The following is a 23,784-nucleotide window of genomic DNA, read 5'->3' as shown; positions in this document are numbered from 1 at the left end:
CACCCCCACTCAAACAGAGCTGCCTCTCATCTTTGAAGCACTAAATTCCTCAGGGTTAATCTGTGCTGCCTTCCATGTTTAACAACTTGATGTCTGAGCAACGTCTATCTGTTGCTCCTCTCTTCTTATCCTTCTTGCTCTCTCTATCTCTATTCCTCCCTCTCTTGTTCTTGCTCAGTAAACCTTTTACCTCAGGAAGAGGTGGAGCCACTAGCTATATTCACATACTGCTAAGGAAACTCGTTGAGCCTCTCTTGAGCAAACACTCTCTATGACAAACACACACACTCACCAAACAGGAAGACCACACCTGGTGTTAGTTGGCCGGGAACTGTCAGGTAAGACCGACTTCATTTTTGTTCCTATAAAGTTAGGTGGGTTAACATAGGTTTCTATTTGTTCTCATAATGGAAACTAGTTATGATAAACATCATTATGATGATGATAGATTTTAAACTATTTTGAATAAGATGACAACATGGTTTCGCAGGACTATGTGGTATTAACAGGGCAGACAGGAGGTGGTGACATACGGACATACGGCTTAAAGAGACAGGGAATACTGAGACTTTAGTGTGAAATTCTGACTGATATTTACTTCACTACTTGTGTGGAGTGAATTATTTTATTTATTTTTTTATTTTTGAATGATCTGGAATGCACTGTATGTGGCTTTTTGAAACTTAAACCTGGAAAAGGAATGCTGTTACTGTAGTCATTTCTGGGTACATACAATACATTGGTGTAAACAGTGGAGCTCAATACCTCTGGAATTCAAGTAGGGGAGCAGAACAATGATAATAGTAGAATGGGCATTTCATTCAGAGTAACAAAAGCACCTGTCAAACAAAAGACCTCCTTATAGGCCATGTTAGATTATATTACCAGAAAACTGCTACTAACTAATCTATTCCTCACACGCAGATTTACTTGATGACACCCACCTGCACCACAGTGGAGAAATAGTTTGGCGGAGACATACTCTGGATTACAAACTCATAAAGTGATTAATTCACTTCATACCAAATGTCAAGGAAAATGGTTCCTAATTTTTTTTTTTTTTTTTTTTTTTACACAAACTAAATAATGGCAGTTGATATGTCACTTATGTGAGCGTGCATTATAAGTCCAGGACCTGGGATGATGGTTTCTAACTGACCAAAACTCATGCATCTGTCAGCAATGTTCACCCCAAGGAAAAGCAGTCTCCCCTCACCCAGCCTGGAAGACTCCTTCTTTCCTCTGTCCTCATCCTCTACGGTCTCGCTTTCCTTTGCTCTCCCCTCATCCTCTCCTAGTAGCATTGAGAGCAGAGGAGGGATTGAGACTGACCTAATACTGGCTGCAGAACTGGGGCAAGCTTTACTGGAAAAAAATGAAGAGCTGGCAACCTCTCTGGAGCAGAGGGAAAGGGAGATGGAGGTGAGAACAAAGCTGCTCCTGTTGACTGTCTTTTTCATGATTTGGCAAACTTTGGAACAGTATTTAGTTTGGTGGAAACAAAACGCTTTTTAGTGTCCCTGAATCTGCTGCCAGCATACTTGTTGTGGTTTCACTCGACATTTAGAAGATAACAACTGTATTTATGCATTGTTGAAGTCTTTGAATTTTAATGTGGAGTTCAATGTGTCAGATTTTACAGCAGGAGAAGCATGTTCTTCAGAGGAAACTGGAGATGAATGAGCTGGCTTCTAGACAAAGGGAGTTAGAGTTGACAGCGGATTTAGCAGCCTCAAGAGCTGAGTTGGAGAAACACCACAGCCAGGGTCGTAACCGACGAAAAGATGAGAGTGAGCAAATGACTCAGTTGGCCAATCATAACCAGCGTCTGGTGGAGCAGCTCGCAGAGGTTAGTTTACGTTGCTTGACAGGTTTTCTGCATAAGTGCTGAGTCACATCATAGTTGCGCAGACTAGAAACAATGCAGATTAGCAGGTTTGGGGAGTCCTGTCTTTGTCACTGATCAACAAGCTTTCTCAACTTTCTTTCTTCCATCCATGATTTAGGCCGTAACAATGGAGCACTCCTTGAGGACAGAGCTTCGTGCCCTCAGAGAAGAGATTGAAGAATCTGCTTTTAGCCGAAATATCAGCTTCACACAACTAGAGAGCATACAAACAGAGGTAAATTTATACTCACTTAATGTTGTGAATGCAACAGGATGGTAGTATACACACAACCAAATATAGCCAAATAGCTTGAAATAATAAACCAGTAGCAGGACTGTTTGGGGCTATTTTAATGGTTTTGCTTTTAAGACTTGGGTGAAGATGATTTTATTTTTATTTTTTTATTTTTTTCAGAGTAATTTCTCACATTAAATCTCAAGGCCTGTGAACTTGAGTCTTGAGCACTAAATGTAAAAGTAAACTCACAGAGACTTGACAGGTTTGAGGCTTGATCAAGTTATAAGATCACCATAAGAATAAATAAGTTGCTTCTTTTTCTTCCTTTGATTGAACAATATTCTACACACTACACTACACTACACTAGACTACACAGTTCGTTGTCCTTTCCCTCTTTTCCATCAGAACACAGTTTTGAAGGAGCGTCTGTCACACATGGAGGCACAACTAAATGCTTCACAGGAGGACAGCCAAAGACTTCGCACCAAGATAGAGGGACTGAGAGACAGACTGTCAGAGCTCCAGATGACCCTGAGGGAGAAAGAAGCAGAGGTGGGGACAAAAGACTGAGTGGTATTTAGGACAAAATATGTCTGAAGGAATGGGACGAGATTCATGACTGCTACCAGAGACATTACTCATCATCAACAGAAGCCAGTAACACCACTAGTTTTAAACACCTAATCTGCTTGTACCTGCCCCTCACTGTATGTGTATGTTTGTTTGTGTGCATATCTACTGTAGCTAGAGCAAGAGCAGGGAGTCGTGTTTGAGTTGCGCACTGTGAATCGCTCTCTACAGCAAAAAGCCCTGCACCTGGGGGAAGAGAGCATCATGGACAGCATGCAACGTGCACCACCGTTGTCTCTGCTTAGTGAAATTCAGCAGTCACAGGTATCAGCGGAGACATACTCCACAGACTAACCACGCAAAAACTGTCTACCAGCAAAAACTGTGTACTCATTCTGACCCTGTACTGGCAATCATTTTGATGTCACTGATACAAACTCAAAATTAACAATGTCTTTGTAGTCTAATTTACACAGGGAGTAAGTGTTTTAACCTTTCCATCCTTTTTTTTTTTTTTGTGGTTTACATCTCTGCTTCTAATCAGGCTAAAGACGCTCTCCTAGCTCACTCCACTGTGCTGCAAGCGAGAGATAAAGAAATAGAAGCACTCAAAGAGAAGGTAGGTTAAGCTGTAGTGTCTGCACACATCACACAAGCAGCCATTTTAAGAAAAACATTGTTGCTGAGTCACATCCCAGCTTGCTTGAAATTTTAAAATATCTTGCTACTATAGGAATAGAAAATTAAAAATTTGCATTTGCTGATTTCTCTGGCATATATAGGCAAAGAATCACTGGTTTAATGCATTTTGAATAAAAGGTCTGGATTGTTTATCTTCTCTACAGGCAAGCTTAAAGACAAAAGATAGCCTGAAATCTGTTACAGGTCATTTGACAAAACAGTTCAGCACAGCACCATAGCTTACTTGCAAAAGTTCATGTCTCTCCCAATTCAGTCCTGCTTCAATACTAAATTCCTTTCCCATATAAATAGCCAGTGGCACCAAAATGCAAAGATCCTTCTCAAATGCTTCGGCTCATTTCTTGAAACAGACCAGACATTCTCACCAATGGTTCATTTGCCAAAATAACCTTGATGGTTCAACAACACCACAGTAAATAGTCAGTGCCCCAAAACTGCATTGTCCCTTTGGCACTGTGTAAGCACTGCAAGTCAACATGTCTAAATGTTTTGTCATGGTGGCAGAGGACAATGTAAATATCCCTCATATCCACCTCTCAGTCATAGCCCAGTCCTTCATTGACAATGGGTTTTATCTAGCTACACAGAATACAACTGTGCATAAAACTGAAAAAAGAAAGAAAGAAAAAAATAGGACAGCCTCGAAGGTCACACATTGCACACATACTGCCAAGGAAATCCTACCCATTTTCATTCACACACATAACATGTATACAGCATACAATATTGTAATATAAACACATAAAAAAACAAGTAAAATGTATGTACCCTACAGTGCTGTAAATAAAAATAAGGGTTTCACAACTAACACTTATTCACTGGTCGCTGTCCTCACCCTCCTGGCCGTCCACACGCTGCTGTCTGTCTGGACACAGATTCTCGTCCACATCACAGCGTATATTCTCCCTTGCAATGCAATGAGGGAACAAACAGCATACATGTCGAAACCATCCCCCTACACTGATCTCCTGTAATATCTTCATAAGCAGCATCCATTGTATGGTTATGAAGAGCAGGGACCTCTGATTTTGAGCCTGACGCTCATGCACTCCCCAACTCCAAGCGGAGAAAAACTCCTCAATAGAACTGAGGAAATGAGAGTAAGGTGGTAAGAACACCATGACCAGCCTTGGATGAGTAGTGAAGCAGACCCCTCAGAGGAAAAACCTAACTGAAAACACTGGCTGTAAACCAGACCAGAGCGACTAGTGGGCCACACTGGAAATTCACATGGTCCCACACAATGACATAGTTTGGTAGTTGTGGCCCTATGAGACCTCTTTCATTTTCAAGGATCAAACCAGAACAAAGCCAGTCCAAGAGAGCAAGGAGCTTCTGTGTGTTTTATGGGCCAAGACTGGGGGTGTGAGTGGCCACACCATCTCAGAAATGGCAGCACACAGTTATATTAAGATTTAATAAAGCTTCACATGTGGTATTCATAGTATTATGTTCTTGACTAATTTTGACAATTGAACAGACTACTGTGCATGTGATGACTTATACAATGAAGTGATGCAGCCATGTTTTGGAGAGAACAACCATTAGACTAAGAATCAACAATCACTTTAGATCAACAATATCTATTCACTAGGAAACTGTAGGCTACCTGTACTTCAAAGATGTACTAAGACATTTGCAATTTGATGAAATTAATGAGAAATTCAATTCTGTTGCCAAGTGGTTTGGAGGTTTGTCCATGTGTAATTCTGTTTCAAGAAATAAGCCAAACCAATGGCAAAAAACTGTAATAAAAATACTTATACCACTACTTCACAACTTGCACTTGGCTCTAGTTAAAGCTTTATTTGAACCTTTAAGCACAACTGTGCTACTCAAATCTGTGTTTAAGTCAAGCATGATTTTGTTAGTAGATCAGAGACCAGCTATGATTGAGTAGCGCAATGTTACGATCGTTACATTAAAGTATGATCATTACAGTATGTGACACACATTGCACACTTTTCAGCTACAATCGCACCAAGAAGAACTTGAGTCTCTGAGGAAAGAAATCAAGCCTTTTAGAAGCAGTCCTGGAAAGCCAAGCTACAGGTAATGCTACACAACACAGTATATATATTGTTTTGACTTCATCACATTTTATTTGACGTCACTATTTAATATGTTCATTTTCATATGAATATCCAGTTTCATAGAGAGTGAATTGGCCACTGTACGCCAGGAGAAAGAATCACTAACTCAGCAGCTTCTCAACACCATCAAACATAAGGTGGTGCTGTCTCAAGAGCTGGATGCCTGGCAGGTGAGTCTGTGTGTAGGGACTATTTCTTTTGGCAACACTTTAAAAAGAGCATGTAGATATTTTTATTTTCTATCTAAACCCTCTGTCTTGCTGCAGGAGGATATGCGGTTGGTGATTAATCAACAGGTACAGCAAAGAGAAGAGGAGAGAAAAAGGGAAAACCAGCGAGAGAAAGAAAGCCCTTCAGGACTCAGAAGAAGCAAATCTTTGAAAGTGAAGGGAGATGGAGGAAAGGGGTTCTTCTCATTTTTCAAAGACATATAACAGAAAGAGTTTGTCTATGTAGCTGGGATAGGTTCCAACAACCCCCCATGACCCTAGTGAGGATTAAACGGTATGGAAAATGAGATGAGATATAACAAAAGGAGGATGCATCAGTTTAAACCACACACTTTCATCCACATCAGCTTTTGTTGGTCACATCATCACACTTGGTCACTGCAAGTTTCTGTTGCCAGATAACAGAACACCACCATAACCAGTCAAATGTTTATAGACCTCATATTTGAATGTATGTATATAAAAAAGATTTTAGCCTTTATGTTAAAAACTAAGTTTATTAACTTTATTCTGCATAAATGTCAGATATTCACTCTTTGTAGCTTTGTTTTGATCTCTAACAATTCCAGGGACAAATACTTGACTGTTATTTTGCTTGATGCAAAAACAAAGAAAAGGGTAAAAAGTAAAACAACAAACTGAGTCAACAGTCATAGAAATAACATCTTTAATAAATTAAGTCCCAAAAGACCACCACTCCCTTTCATTTCTCTCTGTGTATACATTACATAATGAATAAATTAGAGAACATTTCATATAACCGGGACTGGAAATGACCAGTGCAGGTTGCATACAGGTCAGTGTTGCCACATGCCCTCATCCATATAGATACAGTACAACTGTAAACTCAGGAGACTGGAGCTTGGTGTTTGAAATTCCCCTGCTCCAACCTCAAATTCTTTTTTATTTTATAAACTACAAAAATTGCCACAATCACTTACTTAGGGATCATACTGATGTTTTGATATGTTCCACCTGCATATATACTTAAACTCATAGAGTTGACATTATTACATTGCAGTTTATCTTTAGACTGATCCTCTGAGCATTAATTAGAGTGTGCAAATCAGCCCCCAAAGACTGGCTCATCATCATGGTAAGGTTTAGAACAGCATCTATGTTCATTCAAACTCAAGATCCTAAATTCAAGGTTTTGGGGGGACTTTGTTGTTTGTCCAACTTTATTTTCAAATGATACTGGCACTAATGTAAACCAGTTGCTGGAAAAATAGTGAGCAGAAAGATCAAGAATACATAAGAATTACTTTAATTTACTACTTCTCATAGGCTAAAACATTTTATTTTAGTACAATCTACATATATTATACAAGATACAGTATAAAACGTTTTAAGTTTACAGTACAGTAAGCTTTTTATCCGTTCTGGTTTGTCCAGACGGTGATGTGCAGTCTGGTTTCAGGGGGACAGTAACATTGCAATCCTCTTATCACTCTATCACTCTAAACATCACCTCCATTTTCAGAGGTAGGTTGCAAGGTAAGATGTATTGACTTAAAGAAACAGAATGTAAGTTGGTGAGGCTAATATACCTTGGAAGGTCAGGTAACTCTGAAGCCTCTTTCTGAACGAAGGTCCTGACAATGAATTGTAATTCCAGCTGGGGTCAGTGAGAAATTATCCCACATTGACACCCAGACCCACTTGCAGCTTGTCCCCTCTGTGATTTACAAAGGCGCCCATGATTAGAGTGGCAGGGAGTGGAGTCAGACGCTTCTCCAAGACACCTCCTATTATGCAGCGACTGTTAATCATACCTGGATACACACAAACAAAAGGAGACTCATATACTCTATGATTTCTGAACAATTTTCTTTGAGCCATAGAATTTTACAAAAGAAATTTACCACGAAAAACCATGTTGGCCTCGGGAAGTTCCATCTGGTATCCAAACGAAGTTGTGGTCTCCTGAGTTCTGGTACTTGCTTCAAATTCCACGCCAACTTGGATCTGGCAAACATACACAAAAATACATCTACATGCATATACATACATACACATATGTAGAATATTCACTTAATGTAAACTGCAGTGGCATCTTTCTATTAGGTGCAACCTCACCAGAGGGCCCTGTTGCACGGGGGAAGATTATAAACCCTAATAAACTTTCCTGTGTCAAAAATGTTGTGCATAAATTAATAAATAATAAACTTTATCCCCAATTACATGTCCGCAGTTTTTATTCAGTGGGGCGGAAGTTCATTCTATGCAAACAGTTTGAGTAAATACCACCTTTAAAGGTTATATTGCATCACTTAAGCAGTATGAGTATATGAAGAGTATATGAGACAGTCATTGAGTGCACTCATTTTTGTAAGTTTAATATACTTAAACTATCAAGTTTTACCTCAGGCGACAGTGCTGCCCTGTTGTGATTGGCTCAAAACTCAAGACAAGTCTGTGCTTGTCCACTGACGGCTACAGAGAAAGTTGTGCCATTTTCTAATTCACACAATTTAAGGTGTTTGCACTTTGCATGCTCCTTGGACAATACGCCTGCATTTTCAGTTTTTAGCAAATTTGGACACTTTTAAAAAACATTTACCTACTGTAAAGAGGATATTATTTCTGCCTGAGGTGAGTTGTTTTCTGTATTCAAGTATTAGAAACTGCTGGAACATTTCTAGTCTGAAATGTGTACATTTGAATGTGTGTAAATTTAGGGATGACTTAGGTAAATTTTGAGCATTGGACAATTGCAATTGTACTTGTGTGTTTTGTACATACAGTTTTGCAATAGTTCAAATTATTCGATGTAGTTTAAAGTAGTAGTAGTACTAAATTTATTGTCTTTTCTTGTGTTACATACATCATTGGACAACATGTGCAGAGAGGTTTATTAGTGTTATAAGTAACTCTATTTCATATTTTTCAGGTGTACTTGGAGTTTAACAGGGTTGTTGGTGGAAATCTTAAAGAAGAGTTATTTCGTGTTCTTGATGGCTTGTGTCCAAGCTTGACGGAAATCTACAAGAGGACAGGTCAGATAGGCAAGCAGTTAGCTGACCTCTCTCAACAGACAACGATTAGTTGATATTTCTGTTTTTTCTCGTAATGATATTGATGGTTAATTCATACATATTACAAAAACTAATTCTCACACCTTCTCAATATGAACAAATAAACTGATATAAGATATATTTTTTGTGTTACATCTCTTACAGAGCATGGAGCCAACAGCCATTAGATGCCTTGTCCTGAGAGGACTTCCAGTCATTCTTGGGGGTGATGCGTCTATGTTCGGTGAGTAAAGTGTTTTGATTGGTGTTTGACTGTTGGTTTTCCATTCTCCTATTTTTTGTTTATTTGGGATGATAGGGTATGATAATTAGCATTTATATAGATGTTTCATTAAACTAAAAATTGAGAAATTGAGTTTACCTTGATAATGTGCTTTCACTGTTAATTACTGCATTTAATACTGCAAATACTGCTAAAATTCAAAGGGCTTGTATAGTCACTTGATTTCTGCAAAAACAAAAAACCTAAACCATTAGGGGCTGCTGTTGGAACTTCCAGTCGATGCATAGTTTGTGGCAGCTCCACAGAATGAATGAACCACAACAAACACCTATACATGAACACACAAAAATGCCTCTAATAGCTTGTTTACACAACATTATCTAAAATAAAACCACTGTGAATTATGAAATCGAAAAGACCACACAGCTGATTGTAGACAAATTACTGGTAACCTGAATATCCTCCTCTTGTCTTGTTTCTTGCTCTATAGGATCTTAATGAGGGGGACACACCCGTGGGAATCCTCTGCTACGAGGACACCAGTGCTGCAAGCCCAGCATCACCACTCCACTATCCCCACTCTTGAGGCTAAACCCCTCAAGAGAGGGGATCATCCTAGAGGGCAGACTTGTAATGGAAGTACTCACCAACCTACCTCAGGCAACGTGCCTCTTGTTTGGCTTTACCTATGCACTCCACCTGCAGTACTCGAAGTGCTTAAAAAACACATTTGCCTTCATTCAGCGCGTAATGCTAAATTTGGGTCAAAGTGAGCTACCTCCCAAGGTTCAAAAGCTGAAGAATGATCTTGCAGTGTAAGACACATTCATGCTCATGACACAATTATTCACGTCCTTGTCTTTCTGAAATAATTCCACAAAGGACACATTTTAGAAAGTTGCAGGGTTTTCTTTTTTGTTTTTGTTTTTTGAAACTCTGGTCTTCACCGCATAGTTGTTCTTAATGCCTGCTTCTATGTGTGGCACACATAGCATACAGTTTTTACTTTTGCACTCGCAGTATACATGGTTACATGTTGTTGTTTTTTGTTCATACAAGGAAATTGTTTCCTTGTATGAACATTACACATGTTCTATTTGCTACATCATAGAAAGGTACTGTGAGGTAATATCTGCAGCAACATGTAAGAATATACTTTTGGACCCATTTTAATAATTTTATGAAAACAAGGTTTATTTTGGATTTGCATGTGGTATTTCATACAGCATTGCTTTGATGTGTGTCTAAATAAAACAAATAAAATGCACATGCATTGTGTGGTCATTGACAAAAGAATAATTTAAATGGAATTCCAAATACAATATTTTAAAATGTAATATAATCATATTTTTAATAAAACCAGAATTGAGTGTATTTGACTCATAATATTAAGTTTTGACTACCATTTAAGTGTATGTAACTTAAAAATTGTACATTTAAGTTGACCATACTTAAACAGATTATTTTTTTCTACTGTCAATAACTTAAACCATTTGAGGCAATCACTTGACACAAATAGTTTAAGTACAATCAACTTATCTGAGTTTACAGTGTGCAGTGTTGTGGGCTGGTGAACTTTTTCACTTCAGCCTGAAGGGCTTGTTTGCTTGGCTTACTAGTAACAGGGTTAGCGGTTCGATCCCCAGAGTGTGCCCTTTTTCGAATGGGTGGATGTGTCTCTGACCGTAGAAGCGCATTGAGTACCTTTGAGTATCGCTAAATAAAAGCAAGACCATTTACTGGTAGCTAATTCATGTTGTTTGAGATTCAGGACTTTACCACTTGAGCAGAAGTTGGAGATAAAAGGTTTGAGACCACAACGACTGGAGGATTTCATTTCTCAAGAAGGAAAAGATAAAAATAGTCACCACACATTGTGTGTGGTGACGTTAGATATATATATATGTCAGATATAAGTCGTCAGATTGGCACAGTCCTGTAGTGGTTAGCACTGATAACTCCCAGTCAGAAGGTCCGGGTTTGAGTCTGACTCTGGCCTTTGTGGGTGCAGTTTGCATGTTGCGCGTTTACTCTGGCTACTGTGATTTTGTTGTGAGGGTATTAATTATGGTATTTCTGGATTGCATTGTAATATTTTCCTGCATGGCAACACAACTTCCAAACCAAAATTGCCACTGGTAATCTGTGTGTTTAATCTGTAATGTTGTATTGGGCATACCTGTTTGTTGGCTCTATGATAGTAACTAGCATGAGCGCCTCCTTTCCCAGCATTCAGCGTTGCCACCCAGTTTGGTCCTGCACAAGTAAAAAATGTGATGTGCATGAACATGTGAATTACTGCTGTTAAATAACGTGCAACAGATCAGCAATGATGCAAGCTCACGTAACATCACATATTTAGGGCAGGTTCACAGATATTAACACAAACTGACTTGAGTACTGTCCAGCCAAAGTCAGAATTCCTCCTTCCTCTGCTCGCCCCCGATGGTAGACCAGCTCCCCACCTAACACCAGTCCAGATGACACACTCTGCAGGAAGTGTGCCACAAGTATAACTGTCAAAGAAAAACATATTGGTAATATTCAATAAAGTATATTACAGTAAAAAAAAGTATAGTAAAAAAAAAGACAAAAGTAATATTTGGCCAATCCTTTATTTCTATGATAGCTATATAGTGAAAGCATGGCGATATTTATTTATTATACCGTTTAAGGCTCTTTATTATTCCATCTGTAATTTCTCACCTGACTCTCTGAGGACGTCTGGGTTCGCTACAGTCACAGCAGCAGTGAAGTCATTCCCTCTGTACTCAGTTTCAAACTGCCATGTTACAAACTGAGACTTCTGTGTCTAAAACACAACAAAGTGAAAAGTGTGTTCTTGCAGCTCTTGTTTGGAAGTTCACTCACACAAGTGGGCAGAACATTTTTACAGCAAATATTCTGTGATTGGTCAGAAATTGGACTGAGTGTGGTTAATGTGGAAAAGCTAAAAAAAAGACCACTACGTAAGCTCCCAGATACAAATATTTGCAGTGGGACCGCTAATCTCTCCTAGGTAGAGATCGGCTTACTGTGTGTAGGTATATGCTGAATGCACCATCCAACAGACGTGGTTGTCATAACAACTGGACAACATACAAAAATAATCCCCTGCGACCCCCCATCTCATACAGTGGTCTGTGCATGTGATGTATGCTGCAGTGGGAGGGGCCTATGAAAACTTCCCCGGAGTTCAGCACTTCAGTTTCTCGTTAAGTATAAAATACCTGACCAAAACAAACTCTGTTCTTGCGCTTGCTCAACTCGAGAATAAGGATAAATTTCTTGCTTCTCACAGAGTGCAAACTTAAAGCAATTGGTTTATTTACAGACAGTCAATGGACAGGGGATGGGACAGACTTAAACAAATATTAAGACCTCACCTGGAACACTGTTCTGGCTCGTACACGCTCAGTGAGATGAAGCAAAGCGTGAGTGTTCAGACTTCCAGATGAGTCCATCTCACCGATCAATGCAGGGGCATCCTAAATCATGAGGAATGATCAGGGCTGTCACAATATCAGGTTTTCACTTCCAATTATCATGGACAAAAAAAGTTCTGATAACTATATTATCATAATATTAACTAAAATGTAAATAATTATAGCAAAATCCAGGAAATGCATCTTTAACTTTATGATAGTGTCATTTTCTCTCTTTTGGGAGATGAATTACACCCATACATTACACAATAACAGTAAAATGGAAGAAAACAGGGGCAGATGTAAAACACACACTGTGACAAAATTGGATTATCAAAAATAAGTTTGAAAAATTAATTACCCTAGTTATGGTGCTTCACATTTATGTTCAAAAAATTACTAAACATCTATCTGGTTTCTTTAAGTGAAATGGATCATTACTAGGCCTTGGACAACTGGATAACTTCAAATACAAACATATTTAGTGCAATGACAAAGTAACATGGGACAAAACATGCCTGTAACGCTGCATTATATAATAATGCTGCACTATTTTTATGAAGAAAATGTAATAATTTGGTGCATTGTGTAATAAACCACTAAAATGGATGTCTTAAGTAGAAAAAACATTGGGACCATCAAGACATAGGGTTGTGTAGCAACTCATAATGTAATAAAATCATGAGTGCATAATGTAATAATGGTTTTGCACATAATGTATTAATGTAATAACTTATTACATTATGTAACAACAGCTCATAATGTAGAAATGGCTCATATTGTGAGAAAACCGCTGTAAAAAGAACTGCTGGAATTGTAATCCATTGGTTTTTTAAGACATTCACTTTACATTGGACACAATATTCATTCGGTCACCCTGGTCTATAAAAGTTATCAACAGAACCGGTGGAGGCCTGGAGGAGACCAACTCTCACTGGGAACAGGTCCGACTTACAGCTGGCTACACTGACCAGACTCGTGCTCCTTTCGCACAGGGACTGAATGGCACTAAGTAAGGGGCCATCCACCCCATAGTCCTGGAGCACTCCCACAGGATCCCCTGGGGACCCCATTGGGCGAGAGGCGGGGTACAACCAGGACAGATCGCCAGTCCATTGCAGGGCTAACACAGTAAGAGAAATTCATGCTTGAGGGAAAGTTTTTCAATGGTGCCTCTAGATAAGTGTTTTTTTCCCCATCAAGTCTCTAGTAAATTTCCTGTAAATATTTCAAATATTTCCGTTACCAGGCAATCGTTGATAGACTTCTTTTTTAATTACATAAGCATATCAGAGATAGATCTTTTTGATGTGATGTGCCGTTTTTAGTTGGTTTAGTTTTTATGGTCATTTTTGTTTTATCAACTACAGGAAAGGACATCAATGTTGTATTGAAGAAATGGAGCCGGAATAAATTTTTTATTTTTTTTTTCCATATTTGTTTTTGTCTTTTGTCTGCTGTCTAACATGTATAATATTTGCATGTGCATGTATCTCGACATGTCAGTGCACTGGTAATGTTTGTGCCAGTAACACTCATTAAGCAGTTTTTTAAATACCTCTCTTGACCAATGATACATCCTAGTTTTAGAAACTACTAGTTTTTGAAGTGAATCCATACTTATGATTTATGCTGGTATGCATAAAGTCAGTATTGAATGAATTATTCTTTTTCTGATGGTCCTAATGTTTTTTTTTTTAATTAAGACATCCATTTTAGTGGTTTATTACATAATGCACCAAATTATTACATTTTCTTCATAAAGAAAGTGTAACACTCGCAATTTGTAATAACTGATGCAAAATGTAACAACTTATTACAAAATGCGGCAAAGTTTATTACATAATAACGTGAACATTTATTACATTATTACATAATGCTTTGTTACAATGCCCGAAATGAAATCAGTAGTGCACTTACTAGTGTACTGTATAAATAGGACAAAACATGTCCCAATTACTCACACAGACTTCCGTATCCAACATACACTGCAGTGGAATTGACCTTGGTAAAAAGAAAATGGTTTCCCCAACTTTTTGGAATTTTTGTTTGTCTGTGTCCCACTTCTTTACACACTCCATCTGCATCCTCTCACTCGCTGCTGGTCTTCTTCACCTCATAGTATTTGAGCTAGCAGAAGCTCAACAGTGCCACCCTACCATCAATGTGGAAGTGGAAGTGCACCAATAAATAATATAGAAGTGAGTGAGCACAGACGGTGGGGAATAAAATTCTACAGTGGACAAGGTACAGACCAAATATAATTGGACGCAGGCCAAGTTTGGTCAGGATTTACACGATACTATACACATATGGGCATTTTTAGCACAATACTGAAATTTCAATTGTTAATACCACGATTATCGCCAATGCCGGTGTACCATGACAGCCCTAATTTGTACATACCTTGTCCTTACTGTAGTTGTCTGACTGCAGGTGCTCCACATGGAATCGATAGTAGGAAGGACTCACAGCACTGAGATGGAGAGTATGACTGACCTGGAAGCAAACCCATTCATCGAGTCAAAATGCAATCATGTTTGTCTTAAAATGCCATACACCGTTTGGATGTAAATTAATGCATGTGGAGGAGTCACCTTGAAGAAGCTGCTCAGAGTTTTATTGACGATCATCTTGACACCTTCAATCTGTTGAGGAAACACATCTGAGGAAGCGAAGAAGAAAACAATTTAGTGTGTTATAACTAGTGATTGACTGATACATCGGCCCAATGTATTATATATATTGTTTTGTTTTTGATAATTTTTTTTGGTTAACAAGCAGAGATTTATTTACTTTATCACTCAGCAGCAACACATTGCAGTCATTAGCAACAGCCCTAACTTCCACTGTTGTTGTTGTTATTGTTGAGTGGGAGTTTGTTGAGTGACATTTTTTTTCTCTCTCTGGCAAGCTAATAGTGCAGGTTGTTTATCAACCACTGTCCATAGTTTAGATTGGAGCTGTTGTGCTGTTGTTAGGCTTTTGGTGGAATATGTGTTAATGTTAAAGCTAAGGTGTCACCCTCAGCACAGGCTCCCCTCAGGGCTGTGTCCTGAGCCCCTTGCTGTTCACTCTGATGACACACGACTGTGTCCCCAGGTTCGCCACCAATCACATTGTGAAGTTTGCAGATGACACAACGGTGGTGAGCCCCATCAGAGACGACAACGACCTGGACTACAGAGAAGAGATGGAGCAGCTGGTGGGCTGGTGCAGGGACAACAGCCTGATGCTGAACGTGGGCAAGATGAAGGAGATTATCGTCAACTTCAGGAACAACCGGCCCAGCCACGTCCCACTGCTCATCAACAGCTCAGCTGTGGAGGTGGTCAGCAGCATTAAATTCCTGGGGGTGCACATCACAGACGACCTCACCTGGTCTATTAACACCATGTCACTGGTCAAGAGGACACAGAAGAACTTGTACTTCCTGCGGAGGATAAGGAGAGCCCACCTGCCCCCGCCCATCCTCAAGACGTTCTACAGAAGCACCATATAGAGCATTCTGAAGAGCTGCCTCTCACTGTGATGTGGAGGCTGCAGCGCCTCCGACTGGAAGAACGTGAGGAGAGTGGTGAGGACAGCGGAGAGGTTGATCGGGACCCCTCCATTTAGGACATCTCATCACAGCGCTGCATGTCCCGAGCCCGTAACATCGTTCAAAAGTTCACTGAACTTTTACTTCCATTTTGCACCGTGAACACTGTTGAACATTTTTGAACATTTTTTTAGAGTTTCTTCTTGCACTATGATACTTTCCTATCGCTGCTGCACTTAATACTGTACTTTTATCTTATTTCATTGTAATTTTATTATATTGTTGTAAGCCGCATGCAATGAAATTTCGTTCTGTGTACAACCTGTGCATACAAAATGACAATAAAGTAAGTCTAAGTCTAAGTCTAAGACTAACCCTGCCTGTAAGCTAAACATACTTGGCTGAGAAGGACCACGGACCAAAGCAGACTCCATCTGTTGAGAAGGAAGTGACTGAGATAGTCAAGCACGAAAAAGTAATTGACAGATTACTGACCCTATTATCCCCCCTGCTTGTACCTCTTTTTACCTGTTTATTCTTTACTTTGTATGCATAAGAACTTTAAATTCAATAAATGTTTATGTTTTTGGTTAAATTGTGACTTTTAACATTTGTTATCATTTTATCATGTTTATCATGTAAACGAAGGGAGAAAAGGGCATAAAAATCGGCAGCACGTCGGACATTGGTCACTGCTGATGGTATCAGTATCAGCCCTAAAAAATTCATATCGGTCGATCTCTAGTTATAACATCCGATTATTTTCCATTTCTGAGAGTAATTGCATCCAGAAATGTCCAGACTACTTTATTACACTTTCATATCCATTCTTTTAGTTAGCAAACCACATCTTAACTTTGGTTTTACAATAACCATCAAGCTGAAATGAGCATTTTCACTTGAGCCCAATGTGGAAGTAATCTTTTGATGTATATGAAAGCACCTTTAAGCACAAAAAGCTTGATTGCTTTTCTATAAGCCTGCTCCTGAGCCAGCACCTCTTTGTCCACAGCAGACCACTGTTTTCAAGCCGAAGTACCTTTGCAGCTCCTGTGGAGAGAATGAAAACTGCCTGGGTTGGGCAGACGGCCGTCTCTCCTCTCCCAGCGTGGAGGACTGTCCCAGTGAGCAGGGTGTGCATCCCAGCGAGAAGGAGGTGGATCCGTGGAGAAAGGCCAGTTCTGAAGGCCAGGATTGGAAGACAAAGCCAGAACACTGCCCATGTGGGCGCAACGCTTCCTAAAAGGTACAAAGAGACAAAGGACTGATTTAAGACTATTTTACTTACTGGTGAACCCATGCTGCAACATTTTCAAAGCCACACCTGAACCAGCCAGAATAAGCAGAACATAAATCTGCTTTAAATTACAGTTTAAAGGAAAAATAAATAATCTTATTCATTGGCAACCACACTCTGCTATAGAAAATAGTAATGACAACAAACACAGCAATAAAATTAAAGATAATTAAGAAAATATTTATATTTTTAATGTTACTATTCAAACTCGATTTTACAAGAAATGTAAAACCAGAATTGCAAGAATGATTACACCTATCAAGCCAGGCTGTTTGTTGCTTTCATGTACAGGTGCAGCCATTCCGTTAGCTAGCATGACCTTAGCATCAGTAAAAACAGAAATGCATGTTGGCTAATTGTTATACTACCTACTTTCGGTGACACCGAGTGACCTTAAAAGCCGGAACGGAAATGAAAATCGTACATGAGGAAAACTATCAGATTGGTTTTATAAACTAGCAAACTTAATTTGCAAGGACAACTGATACTGGGATCAACTGATGCTACAGATAGCTCCCTCATCCAGATGTGATGCGCCTCCCTGCTAATGTGTCCCTCTGAAAACATGAGAGGAGCTAGGTGTTCTGGACAATTGCTATTTTTTATTTACCCCTGCAAATCTCTTATTGATATTATTGCTAAAATAACACCTATATATTTCCATCTGCCTATTTGGGATTTTAAAAAGATTCGCTTGAAAAGACGGGGGTATGGGGAATTGCATAAGCTTCCCCATGTTGCTAGTCGGACTACTGTGTCTGCGACATCGCGTCCAACGCCAACTGCTACAGGTGAGGAAACGGTCGGCGCCGTCTGTGAGCAGACAATCGATCTGTTTTATCTTCCATTAGTAAAATTATGAATTTTGAAGTTGAGTCAGTCTTTGACAAAAATGTCATCGTTGCTAACTATGTAACAAAATATTATGTTACCATGAACATAGTCTGCAAAGAGCGGACGAGCGCACTCTTATCGCACTCAGATATAAAGGTAGATTTTTATTTATTTTTTATTTTATTTTTTTTTTTGTGTGTGTGTGTGTGTGTGTGTGTGTGTGTGTGTGTGTGTGTGTGTGTGTGTGTTAGTTTCCGCTTGGTTTGCTATGTCTCCCTCACGGTCCATATTGCTGGTGGGAGAGGGGAACTTCTCATTTTCTGCCTGTGCCAGTCAACCAGACTGTATCATAACTGCTACTTGCCTGCAATCACAAGAGGAGGCACTGCGACACGAAGGTGCTGCTAATAACATCCAAACAATTAAGGACTCAGGTCAGCAAATACTGTAATAATTGCACTCTGCTTAATTTTATTGGATGGTATCTTTTTTGAAACCCCTCTTTGTTTTGTTTTGTTTTTTAAAAATAAATAAATTTCTTTCTAGGTGGAAATGTGATTTTTGATGTTGACTGCACAAAGCTGGGGGAATGTGCTTCGCTGAAGGGTTGCATATTTGATCGTATAGTGTTTAACTTTCCTCACTGTGGGAGAAAGAGTGGTGTGAAAAAGAACAGAGAACTCCTGAAAAACTTCTTCCTCAGGTAGGCCCGTAGCTGATCATACCTTCACTAACATCTTCTCTTGTCAGAGATCATTTCTAGTGTGAGATGATGTTTAACAAAAGTTGGTCATTCATTCCCCCAAAAAACATATGTTGTGTATTTTTAAATGATGTTTATCAAAATAATGTTTTTCATTTTGATTTCTCACTGGTTTTAAGATGTTTTGGCCAATTTATCCCTGCTTATTCTTTGATTCCCTCATTTATGAATATATTGGAAATTATTATGATTATCTGCATTGGCTTCTCCTGTCCTGTCGCCTCTACAGTAGAATCTGCCTATTTTCAAACGTTTTTCATTATTATGTACTTATTACTTGATTCTGTTTGTGTTTCTGTGAATCCAGTTGCATTCAGGTGTTGGCTGAAGATGGAGAAGTTCATGTGTCCCTATGCAACGGGCAGGGAGGGACGCCGGCAGACCAGCCAAAGAGAGAATGGCATAACAGCTGGCAGGTGGCAGCCATGGCAGCAGAAGCAAATCTAATCCTTAGTGCTGTCCAACCATTTGAAAGGGAGAAACATCAGAACTACAAGTGTACTGGATACAGGTAAGGCGTAATGGTGAGTGTTATAGGATAGAAGCAGTCCTTTGTGTACTTGTGTGTGTGTCCATGCTCACGGTGGCTAATGATGGGGGATCTGCTGTACAGGAGCCAAGATAAGGGTTTTCATGTGGAGAAAGCTGTGCTCCATGTGTTTACTCGAAGCCTCCCCTACACCTCCACTCAGGCACTTCAGGTGGAGGAGAATATCGATGGAGAGAAAGTCCACTACAACATACCCGCTGAGCTCAGTGATTACAGCTTCAGGTACAGTAACGTAGGAACTATTATCCATGTAATAAACCAGTAATGTGTGTTTACAGTCTTGTCTTCTCTTCATCAGGAGTTTTCTCTGTCCAGATTCTGTCCACCCTGTCAAATTAGTGCAAGATTTTCTTCTTGAGGGATTGGCAGAAAAGTGGTCCGTCAGTATGACAACAGAGACCACTCCCTTCCTCCTCCCAGCCAGGCATCTGCAGACATGCTGCTGTGACATTAAGAGTACTCACTGCTACTGGATCCACGTGCTTCAGAAAGATTTTGCATCTGACACTCCCACATCCACAGACAAACAAAACGATAAGGGATGCAGAGATACAGAGGAAACTCTGTCAACTTCATGTATTAATGCAGATAAAGACGATAGAGTGAGGAGCAAAGGAGCTGGGAGCTTAAGGTCTACATGCTCCCTTGACATTGATCCAGAGGGAGAGAGTGGACTTTATTTGCTGCGTCCATCTCTGCTCCCTCAGTTAGAAGAGCTACTGACTAAAAAAGAGGAGATGATGAATGATGCAGGGAGCTATGAGGAGAGTGAGGTGAATAAGAAAAATGATGAACTTGAGGAAAACAAGAAAAAGGAGAGCTGCAAGGGCTGTAATGGTTTTACCAACTTGCTATATGGAATTAGTGGTGTAGTGTTCAGAAATACGCCCATCAACCTCTGGGCTCAGCCTGCCTTTCACGAATTCCTCCTCAGAGGTGTTTTCCTTTCAGAATGTGAGGCAATTAAATTGCTTGGTGATAAGCTGGAAACACTACTCAGGCCTTATGGGGTCTCCTTAGTGACAGAACAGGGAGGTCTGCGATTGATTGCACAGCCGATGGGTTTGCTTGGTAAGGTGTTTGCAAGCAAATCAAGCAATAACAACAGCCATGTTCGCATCAGTGTGTCCCTAAATGTGGACCTGCTTGCTGTGCTCCTATTTTCAATACCTGATTGGCGGCTGCTGTGGTCACATGACCCACGCTTCTTAAAACAGTTTTCACTTCGCCCTTCGCCAGGGACTCCTTTTCGTCCATTTTCGCTGTATCCCGAACACTTCAGCTTTGACATCAGCTTCTGGACAGGGCCAACATGGGTGGAGAAGAAGTTCCATGCCGTGGTCCGAGAGGCCAGTCATGGGACCGTGGAGCAAGTTAAACTCATTGATACGTTCTCACACCCTGACCTGAGCCAGACCAGCTACTGCTACAGACTAATCTATCACTCACACACACATTCTCTATCTCATACACAAGCACTCCAGTTTCACAAACACTTAGAGTCCTTGCTTTCCTATCGACTGAAAGTCACCATCAGGTAGCACTAACGTCTTTATACTCAAGAAAGAACAAGGATTTGAGATTTTTTTTTTTCAGAGACATAATTAAGTCATCTTGTAACTGCAAAGACAGCTGTAATTGTATTATCGGCAAACTGTGTTTAAAAAGAGTTTACAGTAGTTGAAGCATTGCTGCTTCCTGTACTGTGTCTCCAACCTGTTATCTATCATACATTTGTCAAGGATCATTGAAAAATAGTAAAAGGTACATGTAATAAAACTGATTTTAAATCAACCATGTTTATTTCTAAAGCACTCAAGCTTCCCAGGAACAGCTAATTGGAGGGAAAAATTGAGATTTATAGGGATGGTGGTATTCTGTTAAATTTATAAACCACTGGATTTTTTATTTTTTGTAAATAGAGGTAAGGGTAGGTACGGAATATTCAAGAGGGTATTAGGTAGGGAATGGGACACCTCAAGGGAGTGTGTGCAGCCCAACATTGTGTAATATTATGATTAATGATATTTTTGTGCAAATCAAACCAAGTGCAGGGAAGTCTTTATTTGCTGATGATGGATACTTGTGGGTTAGGGGGCGCAATCTTAAATATCTACAGCAAAAGTTGCAGGGTGTGATTGATAGGGTTGAACAATGGGCAGAGATTGGGGGGTTCAAGGTCTCATTAGGCAAGTCACTAACAATATGTTTCTCTAGACAACATGTGACATTGAAGTTGAAAGGGCAAGAAACTGAGCAGGTCAGTGTTGCTAGATTTGTGGCCATGTGGATGGCGTGGATGACGTGCAGACATCATATTAACAAAGTTAATAGGATAACAAATAAGGATAACAAGGATAACAATAATAATAATAATAATTCAGATTTACCCACCTCAGTCGGTCACACAATCCACGTAGACATGTTCTCACTGGCCACTGCCCTAACGTGCCCAGACATGTCCTCTAGCCAGCGAATTGCTGATAAGACGCCCGAGTAATTAAAAAACTGATGACCCAGTGAGTAGGTTTTGCAGCAGTATTGGTTTGAGCACGGTGTATTCTAGCAAGATGGCTGACAATGTGAATTGAGCATCCTTCCTGTGTATGTTGTTGTGAGCAAAGTGCATTAGAGAGCTGTATCATTTTATTGTCAAGTTAGTTGTAGTGTTGTTCCTGTTTATAGAGGCAGTGAGTCTTCGACTATGTTATTTCACTAAAACTGTGCAATGTGCATGCCTATTCACATAACTTTGGCCTATTATAGTATAAAGATAACAACAAATTTTAGAAGAATTTGAATTGTGATTTTCTCAACCTCTCATTAAACATAACGGTACTTGTCAATAACTTTGTATAAATACACTACACACAAATTAAAGATAATATGCATACATATATAACTTTTAAATAATCTTGCTGTCTTACGCAAAAGTGGACAGTCAAACTGAATAAAAGCACAAATACATTTGAATACATCATTTATATATAATTTAATTATTTGTTTACTTTTGGAATAAAAAAAAGTGCAGATTATGAATCAGCACGGAGCAAATTTGATTTGTGGCTATAGCGTGTAATTCTTCTAGTTTAAGGCTCATATTTCATTCTGCAGAGATACCTCGTAAGGAAAGGAGGTTGAAAGAAAAATGCAAGGAGCTGCGTGAGGCTCTGAAAAGCACCATTCTCTAACAAAAATATGGGGTATGGACAATGAAATGGTACGTTGTGATCCATCATACATTCTTTATGAATATGGCTTACTACAATTACTACAAATACTGTAAGGTATGTTTTTGTATGGTGTGCTCCACGTGCCGACTTTTAACGTAGAGCACCTGAAAACACCAGTTCTCCACGACCCTGATCAGATTATGAGAGCATCATTAGATTACGAGTGTACAGGGATATATGTCCGCAGCAGAATCTCAACCAAAGAAACTAGATGTTCAGCAAGCTCAAGGACTGAGTACATGTAGTGGGGCATTTACTCCTTACCCAGTGGCAGCCTGAAATGGAAGAAGAGGCTGAAATTATGCTGGTTTATTGGTTATTGACCTATTAAGGCCTATTAAGGGCCATAGCATCATCATCAACCAGTGAAACAGTCCCCATGTCAAATATTCCTCCCTGGCTATTTACAGTGCCCGAAACAAGATATTGCTGGGACAGTAGTGCTAAGATATTTAGATGAAGAGCATCCAAAATTCGCTGATTGTCGCCGACTATAACGTGCAGGGAAAATTACTTGATTTTACTTCGAAAGATTCCCCGATATTATGTAACCAGTAGAGGGCGCACCGACTTCATGACACTACACTCCACTAACTCCACTGGGACGCGCAGAGCAGAGCGGTCTACATCAAAGGCAAATATAACCAGTGGCGTAGTCCACCCACATCGGGGAGGCAACAAGTAGATACCTGAAATGTGTTAGACAACTGTTTTCATTATTAAAACTGATACAGTAGTTGTTTTTATTTATTGTTTTAGTGTGACCTTATAACAGTAATAGACATACTGTACATTAGCAAGCAATGGGATGTACTCTGGTACTCAGTGAACACAATGAAGAAAAGTCAAGTAAATTTTGTTATATGGCAGTGAAACTTCTTCAAAGGCTGTACTCGGGAAAATCATCGAGCCTTGATCTGCAGAGGTCTAAAACAAGAAAAAACGTGTCCGTGCGGAAATGGCAGTAACTAATGTTCTGCACCGCATTTTGTCAAATTATCCCGCAGCCGTGGGGTGGCCCGTGGGGTGGCCAGTGAGGTGACCGGGGAGAGACCACGGCCACACCTGCTTGGAGAGGGTAGGAGACTTGGATGGAAATGTGAACAGTGTGGGGTAACTGAATTGATGCAACATGTGATAATGGGGTGTGGAAGATAT

The 23,784-nt window shown here is 39.7% G+C and overlaps 3 protein-coding genes across 4 annotated transcripts; 2 read left to right on the top strand and 1 right to left on the bottom strand.

Annotated features, from left to right (window-relative positions):
* The first annotated feature begins 211 nt into the window (after nucleotides 1–211).
* bicdl2 (BICD family like cargo adaptor 2) lies at nucleotides 212–7,902 on the top strand. The gene is made up of 10 exons (XM_047607284.1): nucleotides 212–338; nucleotides 925–1,422; nucleotides 1,634–1,849; nucleotides 2,007–2,123; nucleotides 2,533–2,679; nucleotides 2,872–3,021; nucleotides 3,242–3,316; nucleotides 5,369–5,451; nucleotides 5,548–5,662; nucleotides 5,759–7,902. The coding sequence occupies exons 2-10, from the start codon at nucleotides 1,168–1,170 to the stop codon at nucleotides 5,924–5,926; spliced, it is 1,326 nt and encodes a 441-aa protein (XP_047463240.1). The 5' UTR covers nucleotides 212–338; nucleotides 925–1,167; the 3' UTR covers nucleotides 5,927–7,902.
* Nucleotides 6,376–17,805, bottom strand: si:dkey-71l1.1 (uncharacterized protein LOC569883 homolog). 2 transcript variants are annotated; one of them, XM_047607286.1, is made up of 10 exons: nucleotides 17,615–17,805; nucleotides 16,989–17,188; nucleotides 15,006–15,073; nucleotides 14,815–14,907; nucleotides 12,370–12,471; nucleotides 11,690–11,795; nucleotides 11,377–11,499; nucleotides 11,163–11,239; nucleotides 7,588–7,690; nucleotides 6,376–7,497 (listed from the first exon to the last, which is right to left on the bottom strand). In XM_047607286.1, the coding sequence occupies exons 2-10, from the start codon at nucleotides 17,170–17,172 to the stop codon at nucleotides 7,358–7,360; spliced, it is 996 nt and encodes a 331-aa protein (XP_047463242.1). In that variant the 5' UTR covers nucleotides 17,173–17,188; nucleotides 17,615–17,805; the 3' UTR covers nucleotides 6,376–7,357. The 2 variants fall into 2 exon arrangements, with proteins under 2 accessions (XP_047463242.1, XP_047463241.1); XM_047607285.1 differs by having other exon boundaries at nucleotides 17,619–17,804.
* Nucleotides 17,806–18,009: 204 nt separating this feature from the next.
* fdxacb1 (ferredoxin-fold anticodon binding domain containing 1) lies at nucleotides 18,010–22,452 on the top strand. The gene is made up of 6 exons (XM_047607282.1): nucleotides 18,010–18,037; nucleotides 18,332–18,514; nucleotides 18,627–18,783; nucleotides 19,151–19,354; nucleotides 19,457–19,615; nucleotides 19,692–22,452. The coding sequence occupies exons 2-6, from the start codon at nucleotides 18,349–18,351 to the stop codon at nucleotides 20,932–20,934; spliced, it is 1,929 nt and encodes a 642-aa protein (XP_047463238.1). The 5' UTR covers nucleotides 18,010–18,037; nucleotides 18,332–18,348; the 3' UTR covers nucleotides 20,935–22,452.
* The last annotated feature ends 1,332 nt before the right edge of the window (nucleotides 22,453–23,784 follow it).

This window comes from Mugil cephalus, chromosome 15, assembly GCF_022458985.1.
Source record: "Mugil cephalus isolate CIBA_MC_2020 chromosome 15, CIBA_Mcephalus_1.1, whole genome shotgun sequence".
Taxonomy (NCBI): Eukaryota; Metazoa; Chordata; class Actinopteri; order Mugiliformes; family Mugilidae; genus Mugil; species Mugil cephalus.
This window is presented reverse-complemented; position numbering and strand designations above follow the sequence as displayed.

Coding starts and splice junctions, on each gene's coding strand:
- bicdl2 (XM_047607284.1), top strand. CDS start 1,168: ATGCATCTGTCAGCAATGTTCACCCCAAGGAAAAGCAGTCTCCCCTCA. Junction 2,124..2,532: donor TAGAGAGCATACAAACAGAG/GTAAATTTATAC, acceptor CTTTTCCATCAG/AACACAGTTTTGAAGGAGCG. Junction 3,317..5,368: donor TAGAAGCACTCAAAGAGAAG/GTAGGTTAAGCT, acceptor CACACTTTTCAG/CTACAATCGCACCAAGAAGA.
- si:dkey-71l1.1 (XM_047607286.1), bottom strand. CDS start 17,172: ATGGGCAGTGTTCTGGCTTTGTCTTCCAATCCTGGCCTTCAGAACTGG. Junction 11,500..11,689: donor AGACGTCCTCAGAGAGTCAG/GTGAGAAATTAC, acceptor TTTCTTTGACAG/TTATACTTGTGGCACACTTC. Junction 11,240..11,376: donor TTTGGCTGGACAGTACTCAA/GTCAGTTTGTGT, acceptor TTACTTGTGCAG/GACCAAACTGGGTGGCAACG.
- fdxacb1 (XM_047607282.1), top strand. CDS start 18,349: ATGTCTCCCTCACGGTCCATATTGCTGGTGGGAGAGGGGAACTTCTCA. Junction 18,515..18,626: donor CCAAACAATTAAGGACTCAG/GTCAGCAAATAC, acceptor ATTTCTTTCTAG/GTGGAAATGTGATTTTTGAT. Junction 19,616..19,691: donor CTCAGTGATTACAGCTTCAG/GTACAGTAACGT, acceptor TCTCTTCATCAG/GAGTTTTCTCTGTCCAGATT.